The following is a 27887-nucleotide window of genomic DNA, read 5'->3' as shown; positions in this document are numbered from 1 at the left end:
CAGAACTACACCTCCCACAGTGCAGAGCGCAGATTCTGCTGCGCGAACGGACGTGGTCAGAAAAGGGCAGGGTTTCCGTTTTCAAACGCTAACTGTCAGGGCTCGGGGCGAGCGGTCGGGTTTAAACCACCAACGGTTCAGGCGCTGGAGCCCGGGTGCGGGCAGAGAGCTACTTGGCGGCCGAACTTCCCGGCCAGTTGCTCGGCTCTAACACAGGATTTGTCATTTCCGTGAGGGAAGTCGCGCCTTCGCCCCGCGATCCGGTGGCCGGGGGCAGCGGCTGAAGGAAGGAAGCCCCGGGTCCGGCGGAAAGCCGCCAGCAGCCTCTTCTCCCGCGCCCGATCCGCAGCCTTCTCAACTCACCCTGCCCCCCTCGGGGAGAGGGGGCTGCCGGTTGCCGCCATGGGCTGCACCATGAGCGCCGAGGACAAGGCGGCGATGGCCAGGAGCAAGATGATCGACCGCAACCTGCGCGAAGACGGAGAGAAGTCATCCCGGGAGGTCAAGCTGCTGCTGCTCGGTAAACACTTGCCGCCGGGAAGCGGTTGCATCGGGTAGGGGAAGTCGGGGATACCGTCCTGTGCAGGGGTGGGAGAGAGTTGCACTGGGATTGCGCCTGTCCCGTCCTCTGAGGCGTGTCTTCCTGTGCTGTAGGGGGCGCTGTAGGTGGAGGGTGGCTTCCCGGTCGTGGGAAATTAATTTTACAAAATCCAAGTTTTTTTTAATTGATCGGGAAAAAGCCTTGAAACACAGATTGAGGCACCACTCGGAACAGATCCTTTGGCTCAGCTCGTCCATACTGACCATATGTCTTATCAAAGTTAATCTCATTAGGCCAATACCTTTCTATATCTTTCCTATCCATATATACATATTCAAATGCCTCTTTAGCATTGCATATTTAGCCACCTGTACCACTGCTTGTTCTATATCTCCACCATGCTGTATGGAAAAACTTGTCCTTAAATCTTTCCTTTTATCTTAAACATATCCAGGTGCAGACTGTAATAGTGACCATAACCCAGTAGTATGTCATGTAAAAGTAAAACTTAAAAAAAACTAAAGAACCAAATACCTGAACAATCCCTTGACTACTTGCAATTAGTTAAAGAAGAAAACTTAAGACAAAAATTTACAATTGAAGTAAGGAATAGATTTCAAACTCTAGAAATAGAATCTGTTGAAGATGATAGCAATCGTGTAGAAATGAAATTTAACTCTCTAAGAGATGCCTTGGTAGAATCAGCAAAGTCAGTGATTCCTAAAAAAGAAAAAAGCACGAAGAATAAGTGGATGACAGATGAAATCAAAAATCTAATGGAAGAAAGGCGACGGAAGAAAGCAAATCCAATAGAATATAAGTCTTTAGGTAAAAAAGTTAAAAGCTTATGTCAAAAAGCCAAAGAAGAATGGTTAAACCAGGAATGTGAGCAAATAGAAAGAATCCCTATTACTGATCCAAAAAGGTTACATCAACAGAACAAGAATGTCACTGGTAAAAAAGCTCCTCTGTTCTTCAGGTGGATGTTTGAAAGCAAACGATGGTACCATTATCATGAAAAAAGATGAGATTATGAACAGATGGACTGAGTATATTCAGAAATTATTTGAAGACGATCGAGGTGAAAAACCAGAAATTAAGAAAAACATTGAAGGTCCAAGTATTTTAAAATCTGAAGTTCAAAATGCAATAAATAAGATGAAGAAAGGAAAGGCAGCAGGTCCTGATGAATTGGTAACAGAACAAATTATTGCCCTTGAAGATTATGGAATCGAAAAACTTACTGATTTAATCAATGACATTTATGAGACTGGAATAATACCAGAAGAGATGAAAAAATCAGTATTTATCACTCTTCCTAAGAAAGCTGGAGCAATAGAATGTGAATTACATTGGACCATAAGTTTAATGAGTCATTTCACCAAGATACCTCTAAGAATTTTGATGACAAGAGCTAAAAGTAAGATACAAGCTGAAATAGGCAAAGAACAATGTGGTTTTGTGAAAGACAAAGGTACAAGAAATAAAATATTGATGTTAAGGATACTATCAGAACGAGCTATTCAAGTGCAAAAAGATTTGTTTTATCGACTACACAAAAGCATTTGATAAAGTGAAGCACAATAAGTTATTGTGCACAATAAGTTATTACAGAAAACTCTAGATCTAGATTTGAAAGGCCTCCGCCTAATCAGAAATCTGTACTGGGAACAAACTGCCACTGGAAGAATAGCTGGAGAAGTGAGTCAGTTTACGAAAATCAAGAGAGGCGTTAGACAAGGGTGTGCCTTCTCCCCTGATTTATTTAATGTGTGCAGTGAAACAATATTACAAAAAATAAGGGACATCTTGGGAATCAAAGTTGGCGGTGAAAACATCAATAATTTCAGATATGCAGATGACACTGTTAATTGCAAGTACAGAGGAAGAACGACAAAACTTAATTGATATAATTGTTGAAGAAAGTGCAAAAGTGGGTCTATCAATTGCAAAAAGACAATGTATGGTGAACATAAAACAAGTACAGAACTTTTGCTGCTTAGGAAGCTGGGTGACATCAGATGGCAGGTGCGACTTGGACATCAAAAGAAGAATAGGGATGGCAAAAGACACCTTTACGAGAATGAAGAGTATGCTGACCAATACTAAACTAGGCATGACAACCCACCTCAGAGTATTGAAATGTTATGTTATGTGGCTCAGAATGTTCAACAAAATCTAGTAACATGAGAAAACGATTTGTAGCAGCAGAGTTGTGGTTTTTGAGAAGGATGCAAAGAATATCATGGACGAAACGAATATCTAACGAGGATGTCATGAACAGAGCAAACACTAAAAGAGAAATAATGTATGAGATCATGAAAAGGCAATGTAACTTCATTGGACATGTGATTAGGAAAGAGGAGTTAGAATGCATAGTAATTATGGGAAAGATTGAAGGGAAGAAAGCAAGAGGAAGACAAAGACAAATGATGATGGAGAGAGCAGCCAGAGAATTGGAAATGATTACCAATGAATTGATCCACTTGACCCGAAACAGGAATGTGTGGGCCATGACAGTCAAAGCTCAAATTGGGCATGGCACCTGATGATAGAAACATAGAAAATAGGTGCAGGAGTAGGCCATTCGGCCCTTCGAGCCTGCACCACCATTTATTATGATCATGGCTGATCATCCAACTCAGAACCCCACCCCAGCCTTCCCTCCATACCCCCTGACCCCCGTAGCCACAAGGGCCATATCTAACTCCCTCTTAAATATAGCCAATGAACTGGCCTCAACTGTTTCCTGTGGCAGAGAATTCCACAGATTCACCACTCTCTGTGTGAAGAAGTTTTTCCTAACCTGGGTCCTAAAAGGCTTCCCCTCTATCCTCAAACTGTGGCCCCTCGTTCTGAACTTCCCCAACATCGGGAACAATCTTCCTGCATCTAGCCTGTCCAATCCCTTTAGGATCTTATATGTTTCGATCAGATCCCCCCTCAATCTTCTAAATTCCAACGAGTACAAGCCCAGTTCATCCAGTCTTTCTTCATATGAAAGTCCTGCCATCCCAGGAATTAATCTGGTGAACCTTCTTTGTACTCCCTCTATGGCAAGGATGTCTTTCCTCAGATTAGGGGACCAAAACTGCACACAATACTCCAGGTGTGGTCTCACCAAGGCCTTGTACAACTGCAGTAGTACCTCCCTGCTCCTGTACTCGAATCCTCTCGCTATAAATGCCAGCATACCATTTGCCTTTTTCACCGCCTGCTGTACCTGCATGCCCACTTTCAATGACTGGTGTATAATGACACCCACGTCTCATTGCACCTCCCCTTTTCCTAATCGGCCACCATTCAGATAATAATCTGTTTTCCTATTTTTGCCACCAAAGTGGATAACTTCACATTTATCCACATTAAATTGCATCTGCCATGAATTTGCCCACTCACCCAACCTATCCAAGTCACCCTGCATCCTCTTAGCATCCTCCTCACAGCTAACACTGCCGCCCAGCTTCGTGTCATCCGCAAACTTGGAGATGCTGCATTTAATTCCCTCATCCAAGTCATTAATATATATTGTAAACAACTGGGGTCCCAGCACTGAGCCTTGCGGTACCCCACTAGTCACCGCCTGCCATTCTGAAAAGGTCCCGTTTATTCCCACTCTTTGCTTCCTGTCTGCTAACCAATTCTCCACCCACACCAATACCTTACCCCCAATACCAATGATGATGATGTTATCTTAAATTTGTCCTCTAGCTTTAGACTGGGGGATAAGACTGAGTTTATCTTTGCTACTGATGATTTTATAAGTCTCTAAGGTCATCCCTCTGCTCCCCATGTTCTAAGGCTAAAAAGGCCCAGACTTGGAAAATCTTTTCTGCACCCTTTTCAACCCAGTGACATCCTTCCTATAGCTGTGCAACCAGAGCTGCTCACAGTGTTTCTCAGTGATGTCTCATCAGAGACTTTAACAGTTGCAACATGACATCCTGAGCAATTGTATCACAACCTTTCCCTCGGATTTTCAAATTATTTTAAACCTGTAGGAAACAGTTTGGCCTACACTGGAGTGCTGTAACCGTTCTGGTCATGACAGTTTTTTAAATGATATCATCATTTCAAACAAAATAAAAAGCTGCATTTGGAGATTACATAAAATGACACCAGTTTCAAGATATAAAAACTGCCTAGTACTTGCAATCTATGTACTGCTTTTGAAAGGGACCCTTATAAGCACCTAAAGGAAAATAACTTGCTTAGCTGCAGAAAGATTGTGTGGGAATGGCATTGGCAATTGGCAGTGAGGCAGAATTGAGCTTCTGTGTTGTAACGGTTTGATTGAGGATTGTCTGCGCAAAGTCTTAGTAGTTACATTCTTTGTGTTGGCTTTGCTTCTGAGCAAATCTTGCTGGTTAAGCAGGAGGCAGCTAGTTTGGCTATTACAGAAAGTTATTTCTTTAGAACCTCTTTTATTCCATTTTAGGCTAACGAGATATTTATGCACCACTGATGGCAGACTGCATACATGGAGTTATCTGACAGCAGTGTGATATTGACTAGGTAATCTAGTTTTAGTGATGTACTTTGGCAAGAACTTCCTGCTGTTTGCGAGTAATGCTGTGGGATCTTTGTCACCCTCTGTTTAGCACCACTTTGGAAAAAGCTGCTATCCCTCTTCAGTGCTGTGCTGAAGTATTGGCCTGGATTCGAAGGGAACCTGTAACTTCCTGATACATAATAGAACAACCCACTTAACATGGCTGACCTTTGTAGATAATTTAGTTTTGACCTTGTGCAAATTAAATTTGGAATTTTTGAGAAGGTGTTTGGATCAATGACTATTCCCTAGTAACACTTGCATCCACAGTGAAGTGGTTTGAGAGGTTGGTGATGAAACATATCAACTCCTGTCTGAGAAGTGACTTGGATCTGCTCTAATTTGTAACGGGTCCACAGTAGATGCAATTCATTGGCTTTTCACTCAACCCTGGACTATCTAGACAGCAAAGATGCATACATCAGGATGCTCTTTATTGACTACAGCTTGGCAATACTGTAGTCCCTTCAAAACTAATCAATAAGCTTTGAGACCTTGGCCTCAATACACCCTTGTGCAGTTGGATCCTTATTTCCTCTCTTGCAGGTCACAGTCAATTCAGATTGGTAACAACATCTCTACGATCTATCAGCATAGGTGCACCACAAGGCTGTGTGCTTAGCCCCCTGCTGTACTTGGTTCCACTTATAACTGTGTGGCTAAGCACAGCTCCAATGCTATATTCAAGTCTGCTAATGTAGGCTGAATCAAAGGTGGTGACAAATCAACATGTAGGAGGAGGAAGATTGAAAATCTGGCTGAGTGGTACCATGCAACAACCTCTTACTCAATGTCAGCAAGACCAAGAAGCTGGTTATTGACTTCAGGAGGGGGAAATCAGAGGTCCCTGAACTAGTCCTCAGTGGAGGAGCAGATGTGGAGAAGGTCAGCAACTTTAAATTTCTCAATATTATCTTTTCAGAGGACCTGTCATAGATCCAGCACGTAAAGGTAATTATGAGGAAAGCATGGTTGCTCCTGTACTTCCTTAGGAGTTTGTGAAGATTTAGCATGACCACTGAAGCTTTGACAAACTTCTGTAGATGTATGGTAGAGAGTATATTGAGTGGTTGCATCACAGCCTGATACGGAAACACGGATCCCCTTGAATGAAAAATCCTACAAAAAAGTAGTGGATATGGCCCAGTCTATCATGGGTGTAGTCCTCCCAACCAATGAGCATATCTACATGAAACGCTGTCACAGAAAAGTACTATCTATCATCAGAGACCCCCACCACCCTGGTGCCATTGGGGAAAAAGATACAGGAGCCTCAGGAAGTTACTATCCTTCAACTGTCAGGTTCTTGAACCAAAGGGGACAACTTCACATCCCATCATTGAATGATCTCACAACCTGTGGGCTCGCCTTCAAGAACTCTTCATCTCATGTTCTCTATGTATTGCTTATTGATTTATTATTTCTATTTCTCTTTTTGTATTTGTACGGTTTGTCTTTAGCATGCTAGTTGAACATCCATGTTGGTTTGGTCTTTCATTATTTTATGGTTATTCTATTGTAGATTTATTGAATGTGCCCGCAAGAAAATGAATCTCAGGATTGTATATGTTGACATATATGTTCTTTGATAATACATTTTGTTTGAACTTTGTAGTCATGGGAGCTATAAAAAATGAGGTCAATGGTAGGATTTTAAAGATGGAACAGTATGTTTTGACATTAAATAGCTTTCAGATTAGGTTAATTATACAACCACCAATGGTGGTGTAAAATGAAATGCACATTGACTAGGGTAGGAACAATGGAGCTAATGATGATTATCAGTTGAGATAAGGTGAGATGGGGTTTCTAGTCAACTGCAGTGGATTTGAGACATTAAAGTGAAAATCAATGTGTGTACTTAAGTGCCAGTGATTCTAAGGTAAAACTGAATGAAAATCTTTAAACTGGATTAGGTCACAAGCTATGTAGAACGACAGACTTTAGAGTATTTGTGGGCAAGTCCTGCAGAGCAAATTGTGTAATAGGAGTTGGAATAATTAATTACCAAATCTATTAAAAAATCTTGAAGCTGACAACTCAGCAGTTTTTGATTACATATTTGAACTATTGGTATTTGGTGATACGCATTGGGTATGTTTTTAAAATCGTGCATTTACTCATAGGGCCATTTACAAATACAGGTCATCTCTGAGATAACATACAAGTTTGGATTCTGATGATTGAATTATTCTCATGAAATTCTGACAAGATCTGTGAATGTCTGATTTTACAAGCTTCACACACATTTAGACTTCAAAGGGCATAGTTCTGCCAAGGAATGTGTCACTATTCTATGACCTGTTTAGAACTTCAAGAATTGAGAGATGGAAATTGGGAATAGAGATCTATATAGCTGCTGGATGTTGAGATTCTGATGATTATAACTCCTGGGTAATATTTCAGCATCTTGAAACCAAAGGAATAACAATGAATGCCTAATTTGCAGACAAGTGTAATGCTATCAAAGTCAGCAGTCAGGAAGAATAGTTGTTGGGAGAGGGTTTGAGAATTCAGATACAAATTAATGTATTCATCACAGGTACATTGAAGCGTACAGTGAAGTGTATGGTTTGCATTGATAACCAGCACAACCTGATGGGGACAGTCCGCAAGTGTCACTCCACATTCTAGTGTCAAAGTAACAATTTTAAGCAGAGCAACATTAGCAACAACAACAAAACAAGCCCCTTGTTTAAAATATTAACAGCATTAAATATTTTGTCTGCTTCAATTTGTCTTTTGTTCCTTACTTACCTCCTGAATGTAGGAGTTAAAATGCTGTTGTGACTGATAATCAGCCTACAATTTTAAGATGGGCTGCAGCATGTGTAAGGCATCTGGGTTAGCATCAAAATCAGTGAAGATGTAGCACAAATTAGTTGGATTTGGACAACTTTATCCTCCAATGAGTTCCTTGGGGTGTTTAAAATGTCCTGATATAGCATTTTATGAGCACTACATTGAGATAGCCATATTTTGTGGCATTTGTCTCCCTGATTTGTGACACACGTTTTGTATAATTTAGCAGCTCTGTGTTTGAGAATAGTGGGACAAAGTTAGTAGCTGGTTAATTAATTGCTGCAGAACATAGATAAAACATGCAAATATATTAATGAAAAACTCACCTTTGGGTTGATTTAGGGGCATCATTGAAAATGGTGAAAACTTGCAGTACATCTGGCAGTTGACTGTTTTTGGTTGAAGATAATACAGAATGGATTGATGGGTTTATTTTTGGTCCAATTATTATCTTTGGTCAAGGGTAGTTATAGATTACAATGAGTTTGAGGAATTTATATTTTAATTCAGCTGACAATTTTTCCCACTGTATAAATTTGACTTTATGAAATGTACCTTGTATCTGTTTTGGAAAGAAATAAACTGGCTTGTCTGGAAAAAGTGCTTATTAATATAAGTTAAGCTCAAAGTGATGTATAACCAATCCAATGGTGGAACTCGTTCTATTTATTTATTAACCTTGTGTCTCTTTGCTTTGTCGATCTGAAAGCTTCACAGTTGTTCACTTTAATTTTTTTTTAAAAGTTTACTCTTATAGCCTATTGGTATTTTGAATGTTTTATCAGTGATGAAAATATCATCTGTGTGTCAGCATTAACCTGATCATGTAATCATGTCGCACTATTTTGAAACAGCTAAGAAAAAAATATTTAAAATGGCTTGATGTGTTTGCAAGAAAGCTGCTCAAAGCTGTGGCTTCAGAAGTTGAAATGCAAACTAGAAAGCAACAAGCTATGATCAATACTAGTTGAGTTAATAAATTTTGTATGCCAAATGTGCATGATTTTAATGATAAAATATCCTTGCTTAAAGATTACATCCTTGTATTCGTGTTGAGGAGGGAAATTTGGTTTCATTATGATGAAAATGGTTTGTAAATGGCATTTATAAAAAGGAGGCTTCCTCATGAAACTACAATTTCAACATGCTTTTCTTGGGTTTAGAGCTGATTTAGGTTACATTTAAGGCTTCCATTAACTCCTTGCACCATTTTGTGAGTGTACTTCTCATTTGTGTACAGAAATGAAACAATCTTCATGTGATCTAATTTGTGAGATGGAGAATAAATATAATAATACAAAATTACCTTTTACCTCTCCTTCCTGTCCCCTGCTCCACTCCCAAACACCTGACAAAAATGTTCTTTCTAGGATATTGGTCATTAATGTCTCATTTAATTACCTACATGAGAGGTAGATATGAAGGGAACTTTAGAAGTGATTTTGAACTTCACAGGTCAAATTTTTACAGAACAATCAACTAATAAATGACTCATCTGTGGTCATTTCCTCTCTCGCTAATACCAACATCCACTGCCCCTCTTCTGGACTGAGCTACTCTACTCAGATCTTGTGATTTGGGCTTAAATCATCAATGTAATTCAGTATAGACAGGAAATAAAAGAGGACACCTGAGGAAAAACAATGCTTTTGTAAAAATAATTTTCTGTTGGAGGATAGTTTGTAAATTTAAGTTTAAATCTCATTATTGGCTTTAATGTGACTCCGGCCCCACTAAGTGGTTGATTCTTATTTGAAATAGTCTCTAGGCAGTTTAGGGATGAGCATTAAATGCAGTAATGTGTATATCCCATGAGTAACAAAGTAAGGAATTATATTTGTAAGATATTGAACATGTTCTCATGCTTGTGTTTAATTTGATCAGTAAAAATGTTATTTTTCAATTTGAAAAATAACAAATTGATGCAGCTCTTTGCTTGTAATTACTTGTGCATGTAAAATTTTGTTATTTTTCTCCACTTTCAATTGGTAGTTCCTAACAATATGCATGCAGTGATTTTAGTCTTTATTAAAATGACATGGAACAATGTCCTGACATCAAAGGTGATAACATAACAGCATATAGGTGAGAGATTGAAAATCTGACTGAGTGGTGCCACAACAACCTCTTACTCAATTGCAGCAAGACCAAGGAGCTGATTATCAAGAACAAGGTGCAGGGTCCTTGAAAGTGATTCCATAGGTTATGGGAAGTTGAAGTCGTGCGAGTGAAGTTATCCTCTCAGGTTCCTTAAGAGTCGTATGGTTGAGGGGTAATGACTGTTCCTGAACCTGGTGCTATGAGCCCTGAAGCTGCTGTACCATCTTCCTTATGACAACAGCGAGAAGAGAGCATGGTCTGGATGGAGGGAATCTTTGGATGCTACTTTCCTGCTACAGTACTCAATAGTCAGGAAGGCAAATTGATACCCATGATGGACTGGGCCGTATCCACTGCTTTATGTAGGATTTGTTGTTCAAGTGCTGTGGTATTTTCATACCAGGCCGTGATGCAACCAGTCAATGTGCTCTCCACTGCACATCTATAGAAGTTTATCAAAGTTTTAGATGACATAACAAATCTTCACAAACTTGTAAGAAAGTAGAGGCACTGCCATGTTTTTATTTTGTAATGGCACTTGCATGCTGGCCCCAGGATAGATTCTTAGAAGTGATAACACCAAAGAATTTAAAGCTGTTGACCCTCTCCAAATAGTCAGCTACCTTGTCTTGCTGACATTGAGTGAGAGATGTTGTGGCACCACTAAACAAGATTTTTAATCCCCCTCCTATATGCTAATTCATCACCACCTTTGATTTTGGAAAACAATAGTGATGTTGTCAGCAAACTTAAATATGGCACTGGAGCTGTGTTTAGCCCCTCAGTTATAAGTGAGTAGGGCAGGGGCCTAAGCACACAGCCTTGTACTACACCTGTGCTGATGGAGATTGTGGAAGAGATGTTATTGCCAATCCAAACTGACTGGTCTGCAAATGAGGAAATCAAGGATCCAATTGCACAAGGGGGTATTGAGGCCAAGGTCTTAAAGCTTATTGATTAGTTTTGAGGGGATGATGGTATTGAATGGTGTGCTGTATTCAATGAAGAGTATCCCGATGTATTCCTCTTTAATGTCCAGATGTTCCAGGGTTGTGAAGCACCAATGAAATGGCATCTGCTGTCAACCTGTTGTGATGGTAGAAAATTGCAGTGATCTCAGTCTAGTCTCAGGCAGGATTTGATATGTTTTATCACCAGTCTTTCAAAGCACTTCATTAGAGTGGATGTAAATGCTACTAGATGATAATAGGTGAGACAGGTTTCCACATTCTTCTGAAGCACATATAATTGAAGCAGGTGGGTACCTCAGTCTGCCAAAGTGAGAGTTTAACACAGGCAACCTTTCCAGCCAGTTGATCAGCATACCTTATCACCCAGTTCTTCAACCACTGCAGTGTTATGGCTGTAGTGTTTTCCATGTGCAAAAGGCACTGTAGGAGAATAATTGCAAGCACAAGAGAACTCTTCCAGTTGTGGCTTCTCCTTCAAGGAAGTGTGATGTTAGTTTGGAAAGAGTAGAGTTCGGCAGAATGCAGTAGAAGCATCTGTGAAATTGTTTAAAATCAAAATCAGCTTTGTTACCACTGACATATGTGGTGGAATTTGTTGCTTTGAGGCAGCTGTATAGTGTAAAACACAAAAAATACCGGTCGACCTTCACTAATCCGACTACCTATAATCCGGTTCCTTCGATAATCCAGCACTGATTATGCTTGACGTGATCCTTCGGTAATTCGGCATTTTCACTAATCTGGCATTCCTCAGGTCTCAATGGTGCCGGATTAGTGAAGGTCGACCTGTACTATAAGTGACAATAAATAGTGCAAAAATCAGGCCATGGAGGTGTATCTGGCAAGGTACTGAAAACCTGTGCCTATCAACAGGCTGGAGTGTTCAAATGTCTTCAACCTCTCACTGTTGTAGCTGGAAGTTCCCACTTGATTCAAAATGGCATAAATCAAACCATTGTCCAAGAAGAGCAGAGTGAGCTGCCTCAAGGACTATCACCTGGTAGCACTCGTATCTATTCTTGAAGTGATTTGAGAGGTTGGTCATGGTAGCATTAAGTATTTCTTGCAGAAAAGATAATATTGTTGTGTAGCATGAAACAAAGCAATTATAGATTCAGTGGCAGGAATGTGAAAGTTTGCAAATTAACTTGTTTTGTGAAGCTGAAGTAGTAAAACTTCAGCCACAAATAATAATGTGTATTTCACAGCCTGCTTTCTAACATGTTAGAGTACTAATCACAGTGCCATATGTAAACACTGATGCAAATCTCTTCCCTATACTTAAATAGCTTGTATCTAGGCAAAATGTATCCCATCATTAAGGAGGGATGACTCATTATTTATTCACAAATTTAGAAATATAGTAAGATTTGTTAATTACAGTATGGAGTTGCCTATATGTACTATAATTAATTCAGATGAGTTGTTAGATAAGCTTTAATAATAAGGTTGTCTCTAAACCACTTTTTGGAATGCAACATCCCTACTTGTCTACTAAACAAGTTTTGCTCATTGTTGCATCTGTACAAATGCCACACGAAGTAGGGTGGGGGAAGAGGACTTTAATGCTACCCGTGACACTTCTTCTGTCTTTCTGAAATAAGTATTGGTAGTAAGCTGCATCTTATTCATTTTGATCTGTGAGTTTTTGTTACAGTTGTAATTACCACAGTTAAACATCGATTCTTTTATTCTTTAACATTTTGATCTCTCTTTAACTGGAACAGAAAATCAACAAGTTAAACTTCAGCAAATGCTTAACCGTTCTCTCTGTATATGCATCACATTTTTCTTGGCCCAATTTTAATTTGTGTTTAAGAATATTGACACCAGCTGTATCTTGTATGGCTGCGCATGTGATTTTAAAATCTAGAATAATGTCCAGTTTATTTTACATTTATAAAGGACACAGTTGAAGCTTTATGTTAAGTATTTTCTGGAACTTTTTGCAGCTAACAAATGGGTAGACATTGCATTCCCTCTGAAAAATAGTCCGCAAAGTACTCAAGAATTATAGAAATAAATATTAGGAAAAATGCTGTAGTTGGGTTCTCTGAAAGGTCAGTTTCCCTATTTTGCGGAACTGCAGTTAGCAAAGTAACATTTCTTGCACAAATTTCTTTTAAATATAGCTTGTCAGGCAGTATCCCTTTAGCAAAAAGAAACGTATAATTCACAAAATATTTCCTTCAGTTTCATTCGGTAGGTGAGAAATTTGACAAAATGCTTTGAACAGCACTCACCATGTCTCAGTGATCAGATAGAGGGTTAAACATGTCTGTTTTCCTGCTGCTAATCCTGGCTCAGTGATCTGAGTCAGAAGTCTCATCTCCAATGTCATTCCATAGATTTGAACAATGATACCATCAGAAGTACTGAAAAATATTTTTTTTAAATGGCAGAGACATGAAATTGAAGCCTCAACTGGATGCCGTCCTTATGCCCTGATGGACACACATTTGTCACGGTTGCAAATAAAAAAGATTTTATGCTCATTCCTCATTGTTCTTTATGGGACTTTGGTTGAATTCTTAGACTTTACCCAAATAGTTTTCTAAGTTGTGTTGTGTGAGCCTTATCTGATTTTCGCCATGTGGACAGCCTCAGACCAAATTTGGAAATAAATCAGCAGTAGAAGAAACTACAGACTGCTTCTCTATTCACTGACGTGGTTCAACAGATTTCCAGTATTTGCCGTGATCTGATTTTCAATTTGTTTCAGTTTTTTGAATTGGGTGTTCCTTTTAAAGATTAGCACAGTCAACAAGTTGATTTGCTATAAACTGCTTTAGCATGCTTTAAGGTTTTGGAAACCATACGTTTTCTTGTGTGCCCATTTTCTAGAACAAAAACCCAACCATTTTCTCACCACAAGCACTCTTATCCCCCATCTTTTGCTCCACTAGCCTCTGCATTCAGCATATCATCTTTTGACCCTTCTAGCAACTCCAGTGTAATCCCAGCATCCATTCTCTTCCACAGCTTTATTTTCCACAATGATCACTCTTCCCATGGCTCGCTGATTATCTCATCCTCTTTTGCCCATCACTTGGTACTTTGTCCTGTACTATGGGGGGGGGGGGGGGTGCAATACTTGTCCTTTTATTATCTTCCTTGTCACTATTGAGGGGTTTAAATTACCCCTCCATGTGAGACAGATTTATGTGCATTCCCTCCAGTGTGGTCTATTACATTTGATGCTCACAGTGTGGCTTCCTCTACATTGATGCAACTAGGTGACCGATTGGTAAAGCAACTGCACTCCACACACAACAGCTATCTTGAGCTTCCTGGCACATATTATTTCATCTCTCCTTGCCATTGCTACACCAATCTATCTTTGGCTTTCTGCATGCCATGGTGAGGCAGATACAAACTAGAATAGCATTTGGTATTTCATTAAGGTAGCCTACAGCCCAATGGTATGAACATTGAATTTTGCAGTTTTGGATAAATGTACCCTTCTGTGTTCCTTTCCCACTCCCATCACTCTCCTTTCCCTTTGTTCACCTCTTCCGTCCCTTTTCTTTTATTATAAAGACTCATAACCATCATAGCTCTCTACCTGTTTTTTTCATTCCCCCCCCCCCCCACCCTCCCGTGCCCAGTTCACCTTTCCTATCCTGTTTTCCCACCTAGTTCCATCTGTCTAGTATCCCTTCCTTATCTGGTTCCACTGTCTCTTAAGCCCCAACTATTTGAAGTGTGTACTTTGATAATACTAAACAATAAACTGCTTGATGATAATCACAAAGACTTGTAACCACTGCCACAACTCAGTACTTGCATTTTTTTTTCAGGTGCTGGAGAATCTGGCAAAAGTACCATTGTGAAACAAATGAAGTTAGTAAAACCAGTTTCATCTGAGTTTTTGACCTTGGTTGTGTGATAATTTAACAATGAAGTCCACAATTAAATGTAGATTGCCTTGCTGTCCAAATTGATATCAGCTTCAGGATAAATGTGGATTTAGTAGTACTTGTGTATCTTTAACACTATTTTGAAATGCTTTGTATTTTGTATTCTGTTTTGATTTGATGAGTAATATTATACAGGTCGACCTTCACTAATCCGGCACTATTAGGACCTGAGGAGTACCGGATTATCGAAGGAACTGGATTACAGGTAGTCAGATTAGTGGAGGTCGACCTGTATATGATTCTGATATGTGAATTTGTACCCTAGTTTATTATAGTTTCAAGCTTGATAAAACTTTTCACAAATTTACTGTAAGCATAAGGGATTCTGATTAATATACTGTATGTTCTTTTATTTCTAAAGTTTTATTGATTGGTTTCCAAATGTTTCCACTATTTGCAAGATTAAACACGAGTCCTTGAGAGGAAGTAATATCTATGCTATGTGCTGTTGTATTGAGTGAGTTCCAAAATGAGATAGAAGAAAAGATTGTATCTACAAATTATTTTATGATAGCTACGTGTTATCTAACTGGAAGCAGATATTAACATTCAAAGCCCTCTTTTATTCACCATAGCTAGTTAATAAATGGAGACCTACAAAACAGATAGTTAAATGTTTCACGATTATTCAGATAAGGTTGCTTGAACATCATCTAGTTCATTGGGTATTAGTATATTTTTGTTGTAAAATTGTAAGTAATTTTACATTTACTTTTGCAACATCAACTTTTCTGTCCCTTTCTGTTGCAGAATCATTCATGAAGATGGGTACTCTGAAGAGGAGTGCAAGCAATATAAAGCAGTGGTTTACAGCAATACAATTCAGTCTATTATTGCTATCATCAGGGCTATGGGACGGTTGAAAGTTGATTTTGGCGACCCATCAAGAGCTGTGAGTTTCTTTAATATTCTTTTGCACTAATAAACCAAAGTACTTTGGGGATACATACTGTAAAATAAATATTATAGCTGTATTTTTGATGTTCTTGGGGAAAATATACTAAAAGTAATTTTGTTTACTGCATTTAAAATGTCTTAATAGGAGCACATGTATGGAGGACATTGGCTTGATTGTGAGGGTGCAATCAAGCTGTCATTTTGTTTACTGTAATCAAGTAGATTGCTGACACTCGCTGTATAAATAATGGTACTTTTGCTATGGTGCCAGAGAACAGCAGCTTTGAAATCTTACTCAGGAGTGAATCTAAACTATGAAAAGGAGAAAATTGCTGTTGATTTCTAGGACATAATGAGGAAAAACTCTTAATTTCCACCTTTCTGAAAATTGTTGGAAATATTGTGTTGTCTAGCTGCATCTATAAATTTAGGAACAGAAATAAGTAATTCTTAAAGTATTGGATAAGTTCATGATGGCACCATTCAATTTTCTCCTTGAGGTTTTCAAATTAGCACAATTTGTAATTAATATTTTATGGGGCAACTGAAGAGAGGTTAAATATTGACAGTTGGTGTTACTTGATCAAATCTAGAGGTTGGCCATTAGATATTTAAGGCACTCAAAGCCTGTGTTTTTTCAATTTTGCCGCTGGGGAAAAAATGTATTATTGTTGCCATTTTGTCATTAACTGTTTTTGGCCACAAATTTAAATTTTTAAATATTGCCTGAAGATGTACAATTAATTTAGCAAATACATTTTGCTGTTCTATGGTATGTTATATTGAATAATATAAAAATAAAGTATTTATTTAATTGTTCAAATGAACTTGAGTAATATGTGCTTGAGAAATTTCCTGTCACCTTAAAAGCATTTTGTTTGTATGTAGGATGATGCTCGCCAATTGTTTATCCTAGCGGGGACTACAGAGGAAGGGATCATGACAGCAGAATTAGCAGGAGTTATCAAACGGTTGTGGCAAGATAGTGGTGTTCAGGCTTGTTTTGGTAGATCAAGAGAATATCAACTGAATGACTCTGCATCGTAGTAAGTTTTTACAGCTAAAATATTAGCCACTTCTTCACAGATAATTTACTGTTGTGTTCACCCTTTGGTATTTATCACATCCACCTGATAGAGATTAAACAGATCTTGATTACCATCGAGAGTGAATAACAGCCATCTCACATCTGTTTGAAGTTTGTAAAACTGCTTACTAGTCTTGTTGCTTTTATTCAGAATATGAATACTGCTTAGATTATACTTCAGTCATGATCTCTCTTCATACTGAAGTGTTTGGAACCACCTATTTTTACACTTTACTCCACCATATCCCAACCCCTTTGGACGATCTCTTGGCTAATGTTCTTCCATGGATAGCTAAAAACAAGAACTGTCTTGCTTATTTTTGCAATTTTGCTGTTAGTGCTGACTGTTGTGTTTGTCTATATTTTAATAATCATTAGCTATGTACCTTGAACATCCTTTGCAAATTTCATAAAATATATAAGTAGTCTTTAACTCATTGACCACCTTTCCAGAGACAGGTGATGGTTGCTCCAAAGCACAAACAAGTTACTTTCCAAATTGCCTTGTTTTATTATATTTGGTTAATCAGAGCCCATCTTTTTGATTGCCAATTCACTTGAAGTTTTATTTTGTGTGTGTAATAATGGTGTACTTAATTTGATAAGTAATGTTGGTTACTGAAAGTCAGTTTCACCCCACTGTTTAACAGCTATAAATGGTTGACTCTGATGTGTAAATTACCATGAAGCATTGGCACCATTAGCAGCTCTAACTATAATAGCAGAGCTGCAAATAAATGAAACTCAGATGAGTATCATTTAATAATGTGTTGTCAGTTTCATCAGAGGTAGAAGCAGCAAGTGTTATAAGGAACTTGCTGTTCTGAAAAATAGTTTGAAAATCATAACATGACCAAGAACTTAATCTATTTTTTTAAACTACCTTTCCTTAATTTTGAAGATAGAGCACCACAGTAATGTAGCAGTTAGTGGAAAATTATTACTGCTCAGGGCACCAGAGTTCAACTCAGTAAGAAAATTTGTGTGTTCTTCCCATGAGTGTGTGGGTTTCCTCCCACGTTCCAAAGGCTTACTGGTGAGTAGGCTTATTGGTCGTTGTAAATTGTCCTGTAATTAGTCTAGGGCTAAATAGGTGGGTTACTGTGCAGTGTGGTTCACTGGGCTGGAAGAGCCTGTTTCATGCTGCAAGATTAAATAAATAAATATCTAGAAATGGAGTAATGATAATTTCAAGTGAATAGCTATAGCTATTTATCTCTTGCAGTGAATTAAAATGAACACTTAAAGCATCATCTGTTTAGAAGCACAGGAATTTCTGTAGTGAGTCTTTCACACTTGCAGTTTATATAATTTGATGGAAGGATGTGGTACCCCAAATAGGTTCTACATTTTGCATTCCAGTCCCCTGCCAGGTCTCATTTGAATCTAAAGTGCATCCTCTTTTAATCAATGTGGATGAATTTCCCAGGGCCCACAACCGTTATCATACTGACTTTTGGCTCATTAGTACCAGCTTTGTTGATTTATTTGGTGGATTGTTGCATTTTGTCTTACCACTTAAAGATTTCATCAGCATATATTCTCTGCAATTAATGCTGATCAAATTGGAAAGTAACTGGTGCTTAGAAATGCAGAATTGATGGTGGGAGTTGGATTTGATTTTGTTTACTTCATTTTTTTTTAGTTATTTGAATGATGTGGATAGAATATCCTTACAAAGCTACGTCCCAACTCAACAAGATGTCTTGAGGACCAGAGTGAAAACCACGGGTATAGTGGAGACACACTTTACCTTCAAAGAGCTATATTTTAAGTGAGTAATATTGTTCTTAATCAAAGTGTACATTATTATTATCAACCATAAATGTAGCTTTCTTTTGGTTATACTGAGTCAAGTTAATCCTGATTTTTCTTTAATTGTCATTATAATTATAACCAGACTGGACTTTACCACTCTGGTACTTCTCATAATGAGGCTAATTGATTTTATTTTTACTCCTGATCAGGCTAAATGATATGTAATGATAAATGTCTTGGCCAGGGCTCCAAACACATTGGATTATCTTTTCATGAGAGAAAGGAAAAAAGTAGAAGAATGAATAACAAAGGAGGAACACATAGAAGTATCCTAAAGAGGCTGGATTTATTTAAAAGCAAAGTTACCAGTAGGGGACCATATTATAACAAAAACTGATTGTGATATTTAGTGTTTGAAAATAAATCCTTGCCAGGTTAAGTATATGTATTGTACAACCATTTGTAATGCATTGGGTAGACAACTGACAGCCCACCCAAAGTATGGAGAAATTGATGAATGGGAAAAGACCATGTCCTATGAGGTTTGCCTTTTATAATTAATGATACAAAGATAATTGAGTATACAGGAGATCCAGAAATAACTAGAGGGGAAATGGGAGAACCAACAAAACTGCAACTGTCCACAGTTAATCTTTTTTTTAAAAAAAAGCAAACTATCCTGTGAAAAAATATAATTTACATTTGAATCAAGGCACCTGTGGAAACCTGAAAATTATTGCCTTGTGACATCAGGAAACTGGATGGTAAGAGTGACAGAAAAAAATGATCAAAATTATACATTTTTTAAAAACTGAAATTAAATAACAACCTGTAGCAGTTCCTTTTCTGAATATCTTGTCACCTTGGGACTAGGCATTTCATTAAAGTTTTCATGGTATAATTTTAGAACTTTTACGAGATGCTTTTGACTTAACTTTAACTTATTTCCTCCAAGAGCCTTGCCAATTTCCTTGAGCTAAGCATGATCAAGATCCTGTGTAAATCTAGAATTGCCTCAAGTTAGTTTAAATCTCCTTTCCCAAATGTACATGTTAAGATTACACTAGTACTGTGCCAGGATGGCAATAAATACTTACAGTATGTAATCATAATAAAAGAATTTCAAGATGAAAGTTTCTTTGTATATTCAACTTTGGAATGTATTGCATAGAATTCCAATGAGCTGTAAGGATTGTATTATGATTACATAAACCTGCAGCATAAGATGTGTTCTAAAGTATTAAAGTGCAACAATGCCCTGTTGACTTCCTGGTGTTTGAGAGGATTTTTTTTCTGAGATCAAAATATTAGTTGTTTTTATTTGTTGCATTAAATAATCTAATATTATCATTGTCTAAGAATGTTTGATGTAGGAGGACAAAGATCAGAACGGAAAAAGTGGATTCACTGCTTTGAAGGTGTAACTGCAATAATATTCTGTGTGGCACTGAGTGATTACGATCTTGTACTTGCTGAAGATGAGGAAATGGTGCGTACCTTTTGTATTCTAATTTGTATCCATTTTCCAGCAGAGTTGGCCAAGACTCTGTCTTATCACAAACAAGAGAAAATCTGTAGATGCTGAAAATCCAAGACTAAGGATTTTGCAAACTGGCTATGACATTGGAATTTCACTTTAGTGTACAAGGTTACTTATTAATGTGGCTGAATTGACTGGTTAGAAAATACTAAGGACATGCATTTAAAACATTGCTCTTAATCAAGAAAGCAACAATAATTCTTGATTGGAGTATCAACTGATCTTGTACAACTAATCACCTTACAGATAATGGGCAGCTTGTGTCAAGGGTTAAAAGGGCTGTATATAATCAGAAATGCATGAGGTGATAGTGTATTTAGAAAAAAAATACACTTCAGAAATGAATGTAGATTATATCACATGCTGAGTGAAAAACTTAATTCCTTTTAATGCATATCAAGATCCAAATGGCATCAGTTTATCAAAAATAATACTTATAAAGGTGATAATTTAAAAGAAATAGAATTCTGACTGGAGGGTGAGGTTAGTAACATTTGATGTATTTTAATAGAATATTAAATGTGCATTAGGGTAACTCAGTGATTTTGTGATCTAAAAAGATTACAAAATGTGAATAGTTTGTATCTTTATATTCTAAGTGTTTGTGCTAAAGTTGCATATTTTAAAATACAGTTGTGATTTGAGTACACAGAACTTTGAAACTGTGTATATTCCGCACTGTGAATTATACCATGGGTATTTATATAATTAAAATATAAATTTATTTGAGTGTTTTATTGTGTATAAAGAACCAAAATTAAGTTTTAAGTATCTATATTAGGGATATCCTATATTCTTGGGATCTCAAATCTCTGATCAAAACGAGTCTTAATGATTTTTATAATGTAAGTTGTCCATATTAAAGGCAAAGGAAATGGCAAATTTTCTACTACATACTTAATACATTAACCCATGAAGAAATGCAAAATCATTCTCCTTTTTTAGGAGATCACTATTATACCCCATTTTTAAGCCTGCAAGTATTTTGCCTAATTAGTCCATGCTTAAGTTGATGCTGTACTTGAGCCTCTCTTTCTCATCAAGATCTACAATGCAAGATCTTTATTCTTGTATCACACATACTTTTTTCCATTTCCCCTTGCTTGCATCTGCTTTACATACTTCAACTACTCCCTGAGGCAATTAGTTCCATATTGTAAAGGCATATTGGAATTCCTGAATGTTACTTTTATTGGAAGAATAAGGTGTGACTTCTTGGCCTCCTCTCCTTTCAGCATGTTCATCCTGTTTTGATTGCAAACTCTCACTTCTTTACTATCTTCCTGTACCTTCTCCACTGTCTGTGTCCTTTCATAATAATGCAAACAACGTTTGACTTTGTAATATGTGTATCAGCTCCCCGACATCCTTTTTTGTTCCTTTCTTGCTTACAGTTGTTCCTTCCAGGTAATGAGTCCTAATTATTCATCCACCCAAAATGGAACAATCTTGCATTTATCTGTTTGACCTTGTCTGCCAATCCTGCAGGTGCATAAATGTCCTCTTGTAATATTTATTTATTTTTTGAGATGCAGAGCATAATAGGCCTTTCTAGCCCTTTAAGCCGCGCCACCCAGCAATCCCCTGATTTAATCCTAACCTAATCATGGGACAATTTACAACAACCAATTAGCTTACTAACTGGTACATCATTGGATTGTGGGAGAAAACCAGAGTACCCAGAGGAAATCCACTTGGCAAAGGGGAGAACATACAAACTTCTTGTAGGCAGAGGTGGGAAATGAAGCTGGGTCGCTGGTGCTGTAAAGCATTGTGCTAACCACTATGCTGCCCCTGTTGCAGTGCACCTTTATACATAATAATTGCTCTCCAGCTTGACAATATCTGTAACTGTTTTCAATTCCAAAATTAAATCAGTGGTTATTTATAAATAGTATTTGCAAAAAAGTAAATGCTTTCAAAGTCCTCTGTTGAAGCCCATGCTGACTATGCATGTTCATGTCCGATGTAGGAACAATTCATTATTTTGCTTACCACTGTAAAGATAACTGGTCTGCAATTTTTCTCAATGCATGTTGTTCCCATTCTTAAACATAGAGAATGTGTTAGCCATTCTGTGGCAGTATACATATTTCTAAAGAGTTATTAAATGTGTAGAAATAGCTGTGCAAGTCTTTAGCTTTATAAATGCATTGATGTAATCCATTGGCTTGGGCAGCTCTTGCGGTCTTGGTTTTTAACTTTGGTTTAGTTTTTAATTCCCTTTTTGGATTTTAAATATCTGCATTAAGGCGTGGGAGCTGGAACTGGATAAACTTCTGATCATTAGGGAGGCTGAAAGAGTGAGAATTCTGAAGAATGAAGGGTGACCTCATTAAAACCTATCGAATGGTGAAAGGCCTTGATAGAGTGGATGTGGAAAGGATGTTGCCTATGGTGGGAGAGTCCAAGACCAGAGGTCACAGCCTCAGAATAGAGGGCTGTCATTTTAGAACGGAGACAAGAAATTTCTTTAGCCAGGGTCATGAATCTGTGGACTACTTTGCCACAGGCAGCTGTGGAGGCCAAGTCTTTATGTACAGTGTATCTAAGGCAGAGGTTGATAGATTCTTGTTTGGTCAGGGCATGAGGGTATATTATATGGGGCGAAGGCAGAAGATTGGGGCTGAGAGGAAAATTGGATCAGCCATGATATGGTGGAGCACACTCAAGTCAAGTCAAGTTTATTGTCATTTCGACCATAAGCTGCTGGTACAGTACACAGTAAAAACGAAACAGAGTTCCTCCAGGACCCTGGTGCTACATGAAACAACATAAAACTACACTAGACTATGTGAGATAGCACAAGGCTACACTAGACTACATAAAACAACATAAAAACTGCACTAGACTACAGACCTGCACAGGACTACATAAAGTGCACAAAACAGTGCAGGGTGATACAATAATTAATAAACAAGACAATATGCACAGTAGAGGACAAACTACAATATAATAATAAATGATGTAGATGTCAGTCTAGACTCTGAATATTGAGGAGTCTGATGGCTTGGGGGAAGAAACTATTGCACAGTCTGGTCGTGAGAGCCCGAATGCTTCAGTACCTTTTTCCGGATGGCAGGAGGGAGAAGAGTTTGTGTGAGGGGTGCGTGGGGTCCTTCACAATACTGTTAGCTTTGCGGGTGCAGCGTGTGGTGTAAATGTCTGTAATAGAGGGGAGAGAGACCCCGATCTTCTCAGCTGACCTCACAATCCGCTGCAGGGTCTTGCGATCCGAGACGGTGCAATTCCTGAACCAGGGAGTGATGCAGCTGCTCAGGATGCTGTCGATACATCCTCTGTAGACTGTGGTGAGGATGGGGGGTGGGAGATGGACTTTTTTCAGCCTTCGCGGAAGTAGAGACGCTGCTGGGCTTTGTTGGCTATGGAGCTGGTGTTGAGAGACCAGGTGAGATTCTGCGCCAGGTGAACACCAAGAAATTTGGTGCTCTTAACGATCTCAACGGAGGAGCCATCAATGTTCAGTGGAGAGTGGTCGCTCTGTGTTCTCCTAAAGTCAATAACCATCTCTTCTGTTCATGTTCAGAGACAGGTTGTTGGTTCTGCACCAGTCCGTTAGCCGCTGCACCTTCTCTCTGTATGTTGACTAGTCGTTCTTGCTGATGAGACCCACCACGGTCATGTCATCGGCAAACTTGATGATGTGATTCAAGCTGTGTATTGCTGCACAGTCGTGGGTCAGCAGACTGAACAGCAGTGGACTAAGCACACAGCCCGGTGGGGGGGGAGCCGTGCTCAGTATGATGGTGTTGGAGATGCTACTTCCCATCCGGACTGACTGATGTCTCCCAGTCAGGAAATGTAGGATCCAGTTGCAGAGGGAGGTGTTCAGGCCCAGCAGTTTCAACTTTCCAATCAGGTGCTGAGGAATGAGCCAGTTGGCCTAATTCTGCTCCTATATCTTATGATCTTATGGTCTTATCTCATTATTCATCTTCTCTCCCAATGTCATATCACTGTAATGTCAGTGGTTGAATCTATTTTTTTAATTCTTTATTATGTTGATCCATGTGAATGTGATATTTGCTGTACTTGAGTCCCTTTTTCCTACTGTCATTGTTATTCCTAATTCCATTGGTTTGTTTCCCCTTTCCTCTTTCTAAAAAGATGTTACATTTATTTTCTTGGCCTGATTTTTTTTTTGTAAAAAGCAAAACAAATGGTGTTGTAAGTAGAAATTAAAGATAAATATTGGAAGTACCTGGCAGATCAGGTGGATTTCAAGAGAGGAACAAAGTTAATTTTTCAGATCAATGACCTTCATTAGAATTGAGTGTTTCAAGTTGAAAACATTGAATGTTTCTCTCCCCTGTACCTACCCTCACGCTGAATAATTAGATGACTTTCATTTTGCCCGTACCCATGCTTCATTAATCCTTGTCATGCCTGATTCCTTTCCAAGAATGTTCAATTTTGGCTTTCCTGTGAACTTCTGAACAGTTGAACTCATTTTTAATGAATCCCCTCCATTTAATTAATCAATGGACCTTCTTTCCACTAATGAATTTAATGTGCTTTTCTCTTTCCCAGTTTTATTTATCCTGGGTTGCTTGCATTTCTTGTAGATCCCTTTCCTCTTCTTGGTCTAAAGACTTATCCTTGTTTATCCAGTGTTTATCCTTGCTGCTAGAGGATGGGTTCCATCTGTACAGCTTCTTCATATTATAGAACTGGTGTCAGTGTTCCAGGAAATTAAGCTCCCTTTTCACACAGCAGCACTCTAACTCTAAACTTCCTGATCTGCTTGTATGTCGATTTACATATGGCTTGGGCAGTAATTCGGTGATTAACACTTTAAACCTTTACTTTTAGTTCAGAACTTGATGCATAATACACTTACAAATGGTTAAAATGGTTCCATTTATTATCGGAGAATGTATACAGTACATAACCTGAAATACTTGTTTTTGCAGACATCCACTTAAAAACAGAACCCTAAAAGAATGAATGACAGAAAAACTTTAAAACCCCAAAGCCCCCTACACCCTCCTCTGCGCAAGCATCAATTTCCACCTCTCCTGCTCACTTCAGCAAAAAGCATTGCGCCCACTGCCCACCCAGCAACAGCAAAGCACCCAGAGAGAGACCATGATCTACCATCAGAAAAAACTATTGTTTACCCAACAGTTCGACATGCCACAGGCCGTCTCTATCGCTCAATAACACAGGACAGAGAGATAACAGCCATTTTCACAGCGAAAGGGGAGACTGACAGTTGCTGTTACAGTGGTTATAGTCACCTTTTATTCCATGATTCCGGACTCGAGAATTAATAGCAAACTCTTTCTCCTCCACCACCCCCCCCATCATCAAAAGAGGGAGAGTGTGCAACTGCTTGACGACAAAGACCTCCGTCCAGGCATCTGCAAGGTCCTGATGTTCCATCTCCCACAATGCCTCAGTCGGCAACATCGGCCTGGAATAGGTTGTCCTCAGAGAGTCTACCTTTAATTCTAGCAGCTCCACAACAGCTGGATTTTTTTGCCCACACGTCAAGTTTCTGTTCAGCAGCTGTTGGGAATTTCTTACAATGCTAGGAGATAGAATTGTACATAGTTTGGGAATTCTTTGTGAATTTTACATGGTCTGTGAGGGAAGTGGGGAGACAAAGACTAAATTTAAAAGAAAATGTACCTGTTTCTAAAGAAATGTTTGGTCTAATTTTAGTGTGATATTTTAGCAAGTAACATTGTCCATTAATTCAATGGATTGAATTAATTCATTGAATTGGTAAGTTAACCAAGAAAAGGATTAAAATAATCTCTGCATTGTGTATTTTAATGTGCAAGCATTTTATCCCCACAGAACCGAATGCATGAGAGCATGAAACTTTTTGATAGCATCTGCAACAACAAATGGTTTACAGATACGTCTATTATTCTGTTCCTGAACAAAAAAGATCTATTTGAAGAAAAGATTAAGAGAAGTCCTCTAACAATATGTTATCCAGAATATGCAGGTAGTACTAGCTTCCTGATTTAGAAATGTTTTGATCAAAGCTAGATTTCGTTGTCTACAATGTGTGATTTCATTAGTATATCATAACAGTGCATTTTCATGTGGTTTTTGTTGATCTACCTAAGCTTTGTTGAATGGCAGATAGCAATAAGTTAGTTACTGGCAAGGCTTCTCGCAATTTTTAATAGTAAACCTTTGTATTTGATATCTTGATATTTCTTCCTCTATTCCAACCTGATTCAAAATAAACCAGTCACTTAATATTTAACCAGGATCCAATACTTATGAGGAAGCTGCAGCATATATTCAGTGCCACTTTGAAGATCTGAACAGACGGAAAGAAACCAAGGAGATCTATACCCATTTCACATGTGCCACAGATACGAAAAATGTGCAGTTTGTATTTGATGCAGTGACAGATGTCATCATCAAAAATAATTTGAAGGAATGTGGATTGTACTGAAACATATTGACAGCATGCCCAGGTGAGAGCTTTGAGCTGACAGCAAACTTGCTACTTGCAAGCATTATATTGATTCATTGGAAGTGAATAGAATGAGAGCTGGAAATTATCAAACCTTTAAAAATAATGCATGCGGAATGCACAGCTTAATTTTTTTCTCTTTATTCTCTTGATTTCAAACTGAAGAAAATTATTGTTTTGTTAAAGGTTTTTGTTAATATTGAAGAAAGCCTGCAAGAGGATCATCTTATTCCCTGGTTATGCTACCTGCCAAATGGAAAGAAACCCTGAAGAGATGTGACTGATGTCATGAGTCAAAACTGCATGCAAGATGGTTGTTTGATATTAATTGTTTTAAGGACTGTTTTTACAATCGTCTTTTGGTCTGAAACAAATAAGTACGTCTGAATTGATTGCCCCCTCCCACCCACTGTGTTCAAGAAAGATATGTTCATAGTTGTTTTTCTTTTGAACATCTTTTAATATTTCAGTTGATTAACCAAGTGCTGATGAAATATTTGACTATTGGATTTCTCTGGGTGCCATTTCATTAAGTGTTCTGATATTCATTTGTTGCCAGATATCTATTTTATGTATTTTATACCTTGAATTGTTGGAACTTGTTTTGCTACAAATAGTCATTTGCTTATTCTCAAGACCTTTAACCATATGTGAAACTCAAGCCCTTTGTATTTCTTGGTAGAACTGATGAATCTGCCCAGAAAAAGAGAACAGTTCTACAGAGCACACTTTGTCTGCCAATGTTAATGTAAAATATTTGTCCATTTGTAAATCAGTGTTAAGGTCAACAAAATATAGTGATGTGATCCAGTATTTGTTTGGAATTAAGCAATGCCACTGAGAATTTAAGTGTTATCCATTGTTCAATTTGCCAAATATGACATATTTCAGGGCTAAGATCGGGCCAAACTTTCTGAATGAATTGACCAATTTGATTAAGTAAATGCCCACTATGCTGCTCTACCTTACTGCTTTTGGTTGAGATTTTTGTGAATGCAGGGACTGCAATATGGAATTTGATTTTGAAATCATCAATTCCTCCTGTTTGTTCCAGAATTTTAATAGAAACAGCCAGCTCATAAAGAACTTGGAAGATTTTAGTTGTGATTTGTGAAGTGGCATGATACTTCTATCACTTGATTATTTTTATAATGCTGCACTGCCATGTAAACCACAACATGAAATAAAATCATAGAAAGTAAAGCACTTTAGTGAATTGTGTGGAAGTTTTTCTTCACTGCAGGGTTACTTATCCC

At 38.2% G+C, this 27887-nt stretch overlaps 2 protein-coding genes across 2 annotated transcripts in view; one reads left to right on the top strand and one right to left on the bottom strand.

The window, feature by feature from the left end:
- Nucleotides 1-27887, bottom strand: part of LOC140210046 (guanine nucleotide-binding protein G(t) subunit alpha-2) — a 119403-nt gene that overhangs the window by 23405 nt on the left and 68111 nt on the right. The window lies entirely within an intron of this gene.
- LOC140210045 (guanine nucleotide-binding protein G(i) subunit alpha-3-like) lies at nt 51-27837 on the top strand. Its single transcript, XM_072278818.1, has 9 exons — nt 51-520; nt 14767-14809; nt 15637-15778; nt 16672-16829; nt 18516-18644; nt 19988-20117; nt 25995-26148; nt 26420-26632; nt 26818-27837. The coding sequence occupies exons 1-8, from the start codon at nt 403-405 to the stop codon at nt 26608-26610; spliced, it is 1065 nt and encodes a 354-aa protein (XP_072134919.1). The 5' UTR covers nt 51-402; the 3' UTR covers nt 26611-26632; nt 26818-27837.

The sequence above is a fragment of the Mobula birostris genome, chromosome 14 (genome assembly GCF_030028105.1).
Source record: "Mobula birostris isolate sMobBir1 chromosome 14, sMobBir1.hap1, whole genome shotgun sequence".
NCBI classification, from domain to species: domain Eukaryota; kingdom Metazoa; phylum Chordata; class Chondrichthyes; order Myliobatiformes; family Myliobatidae; genus Mobula; species Mobula birostris.
The sequence above is the reverse complement of the archived record's forward strand: the minus strand, read 5'-3'. Positions and strand labels throughout refer to the sequence as shown.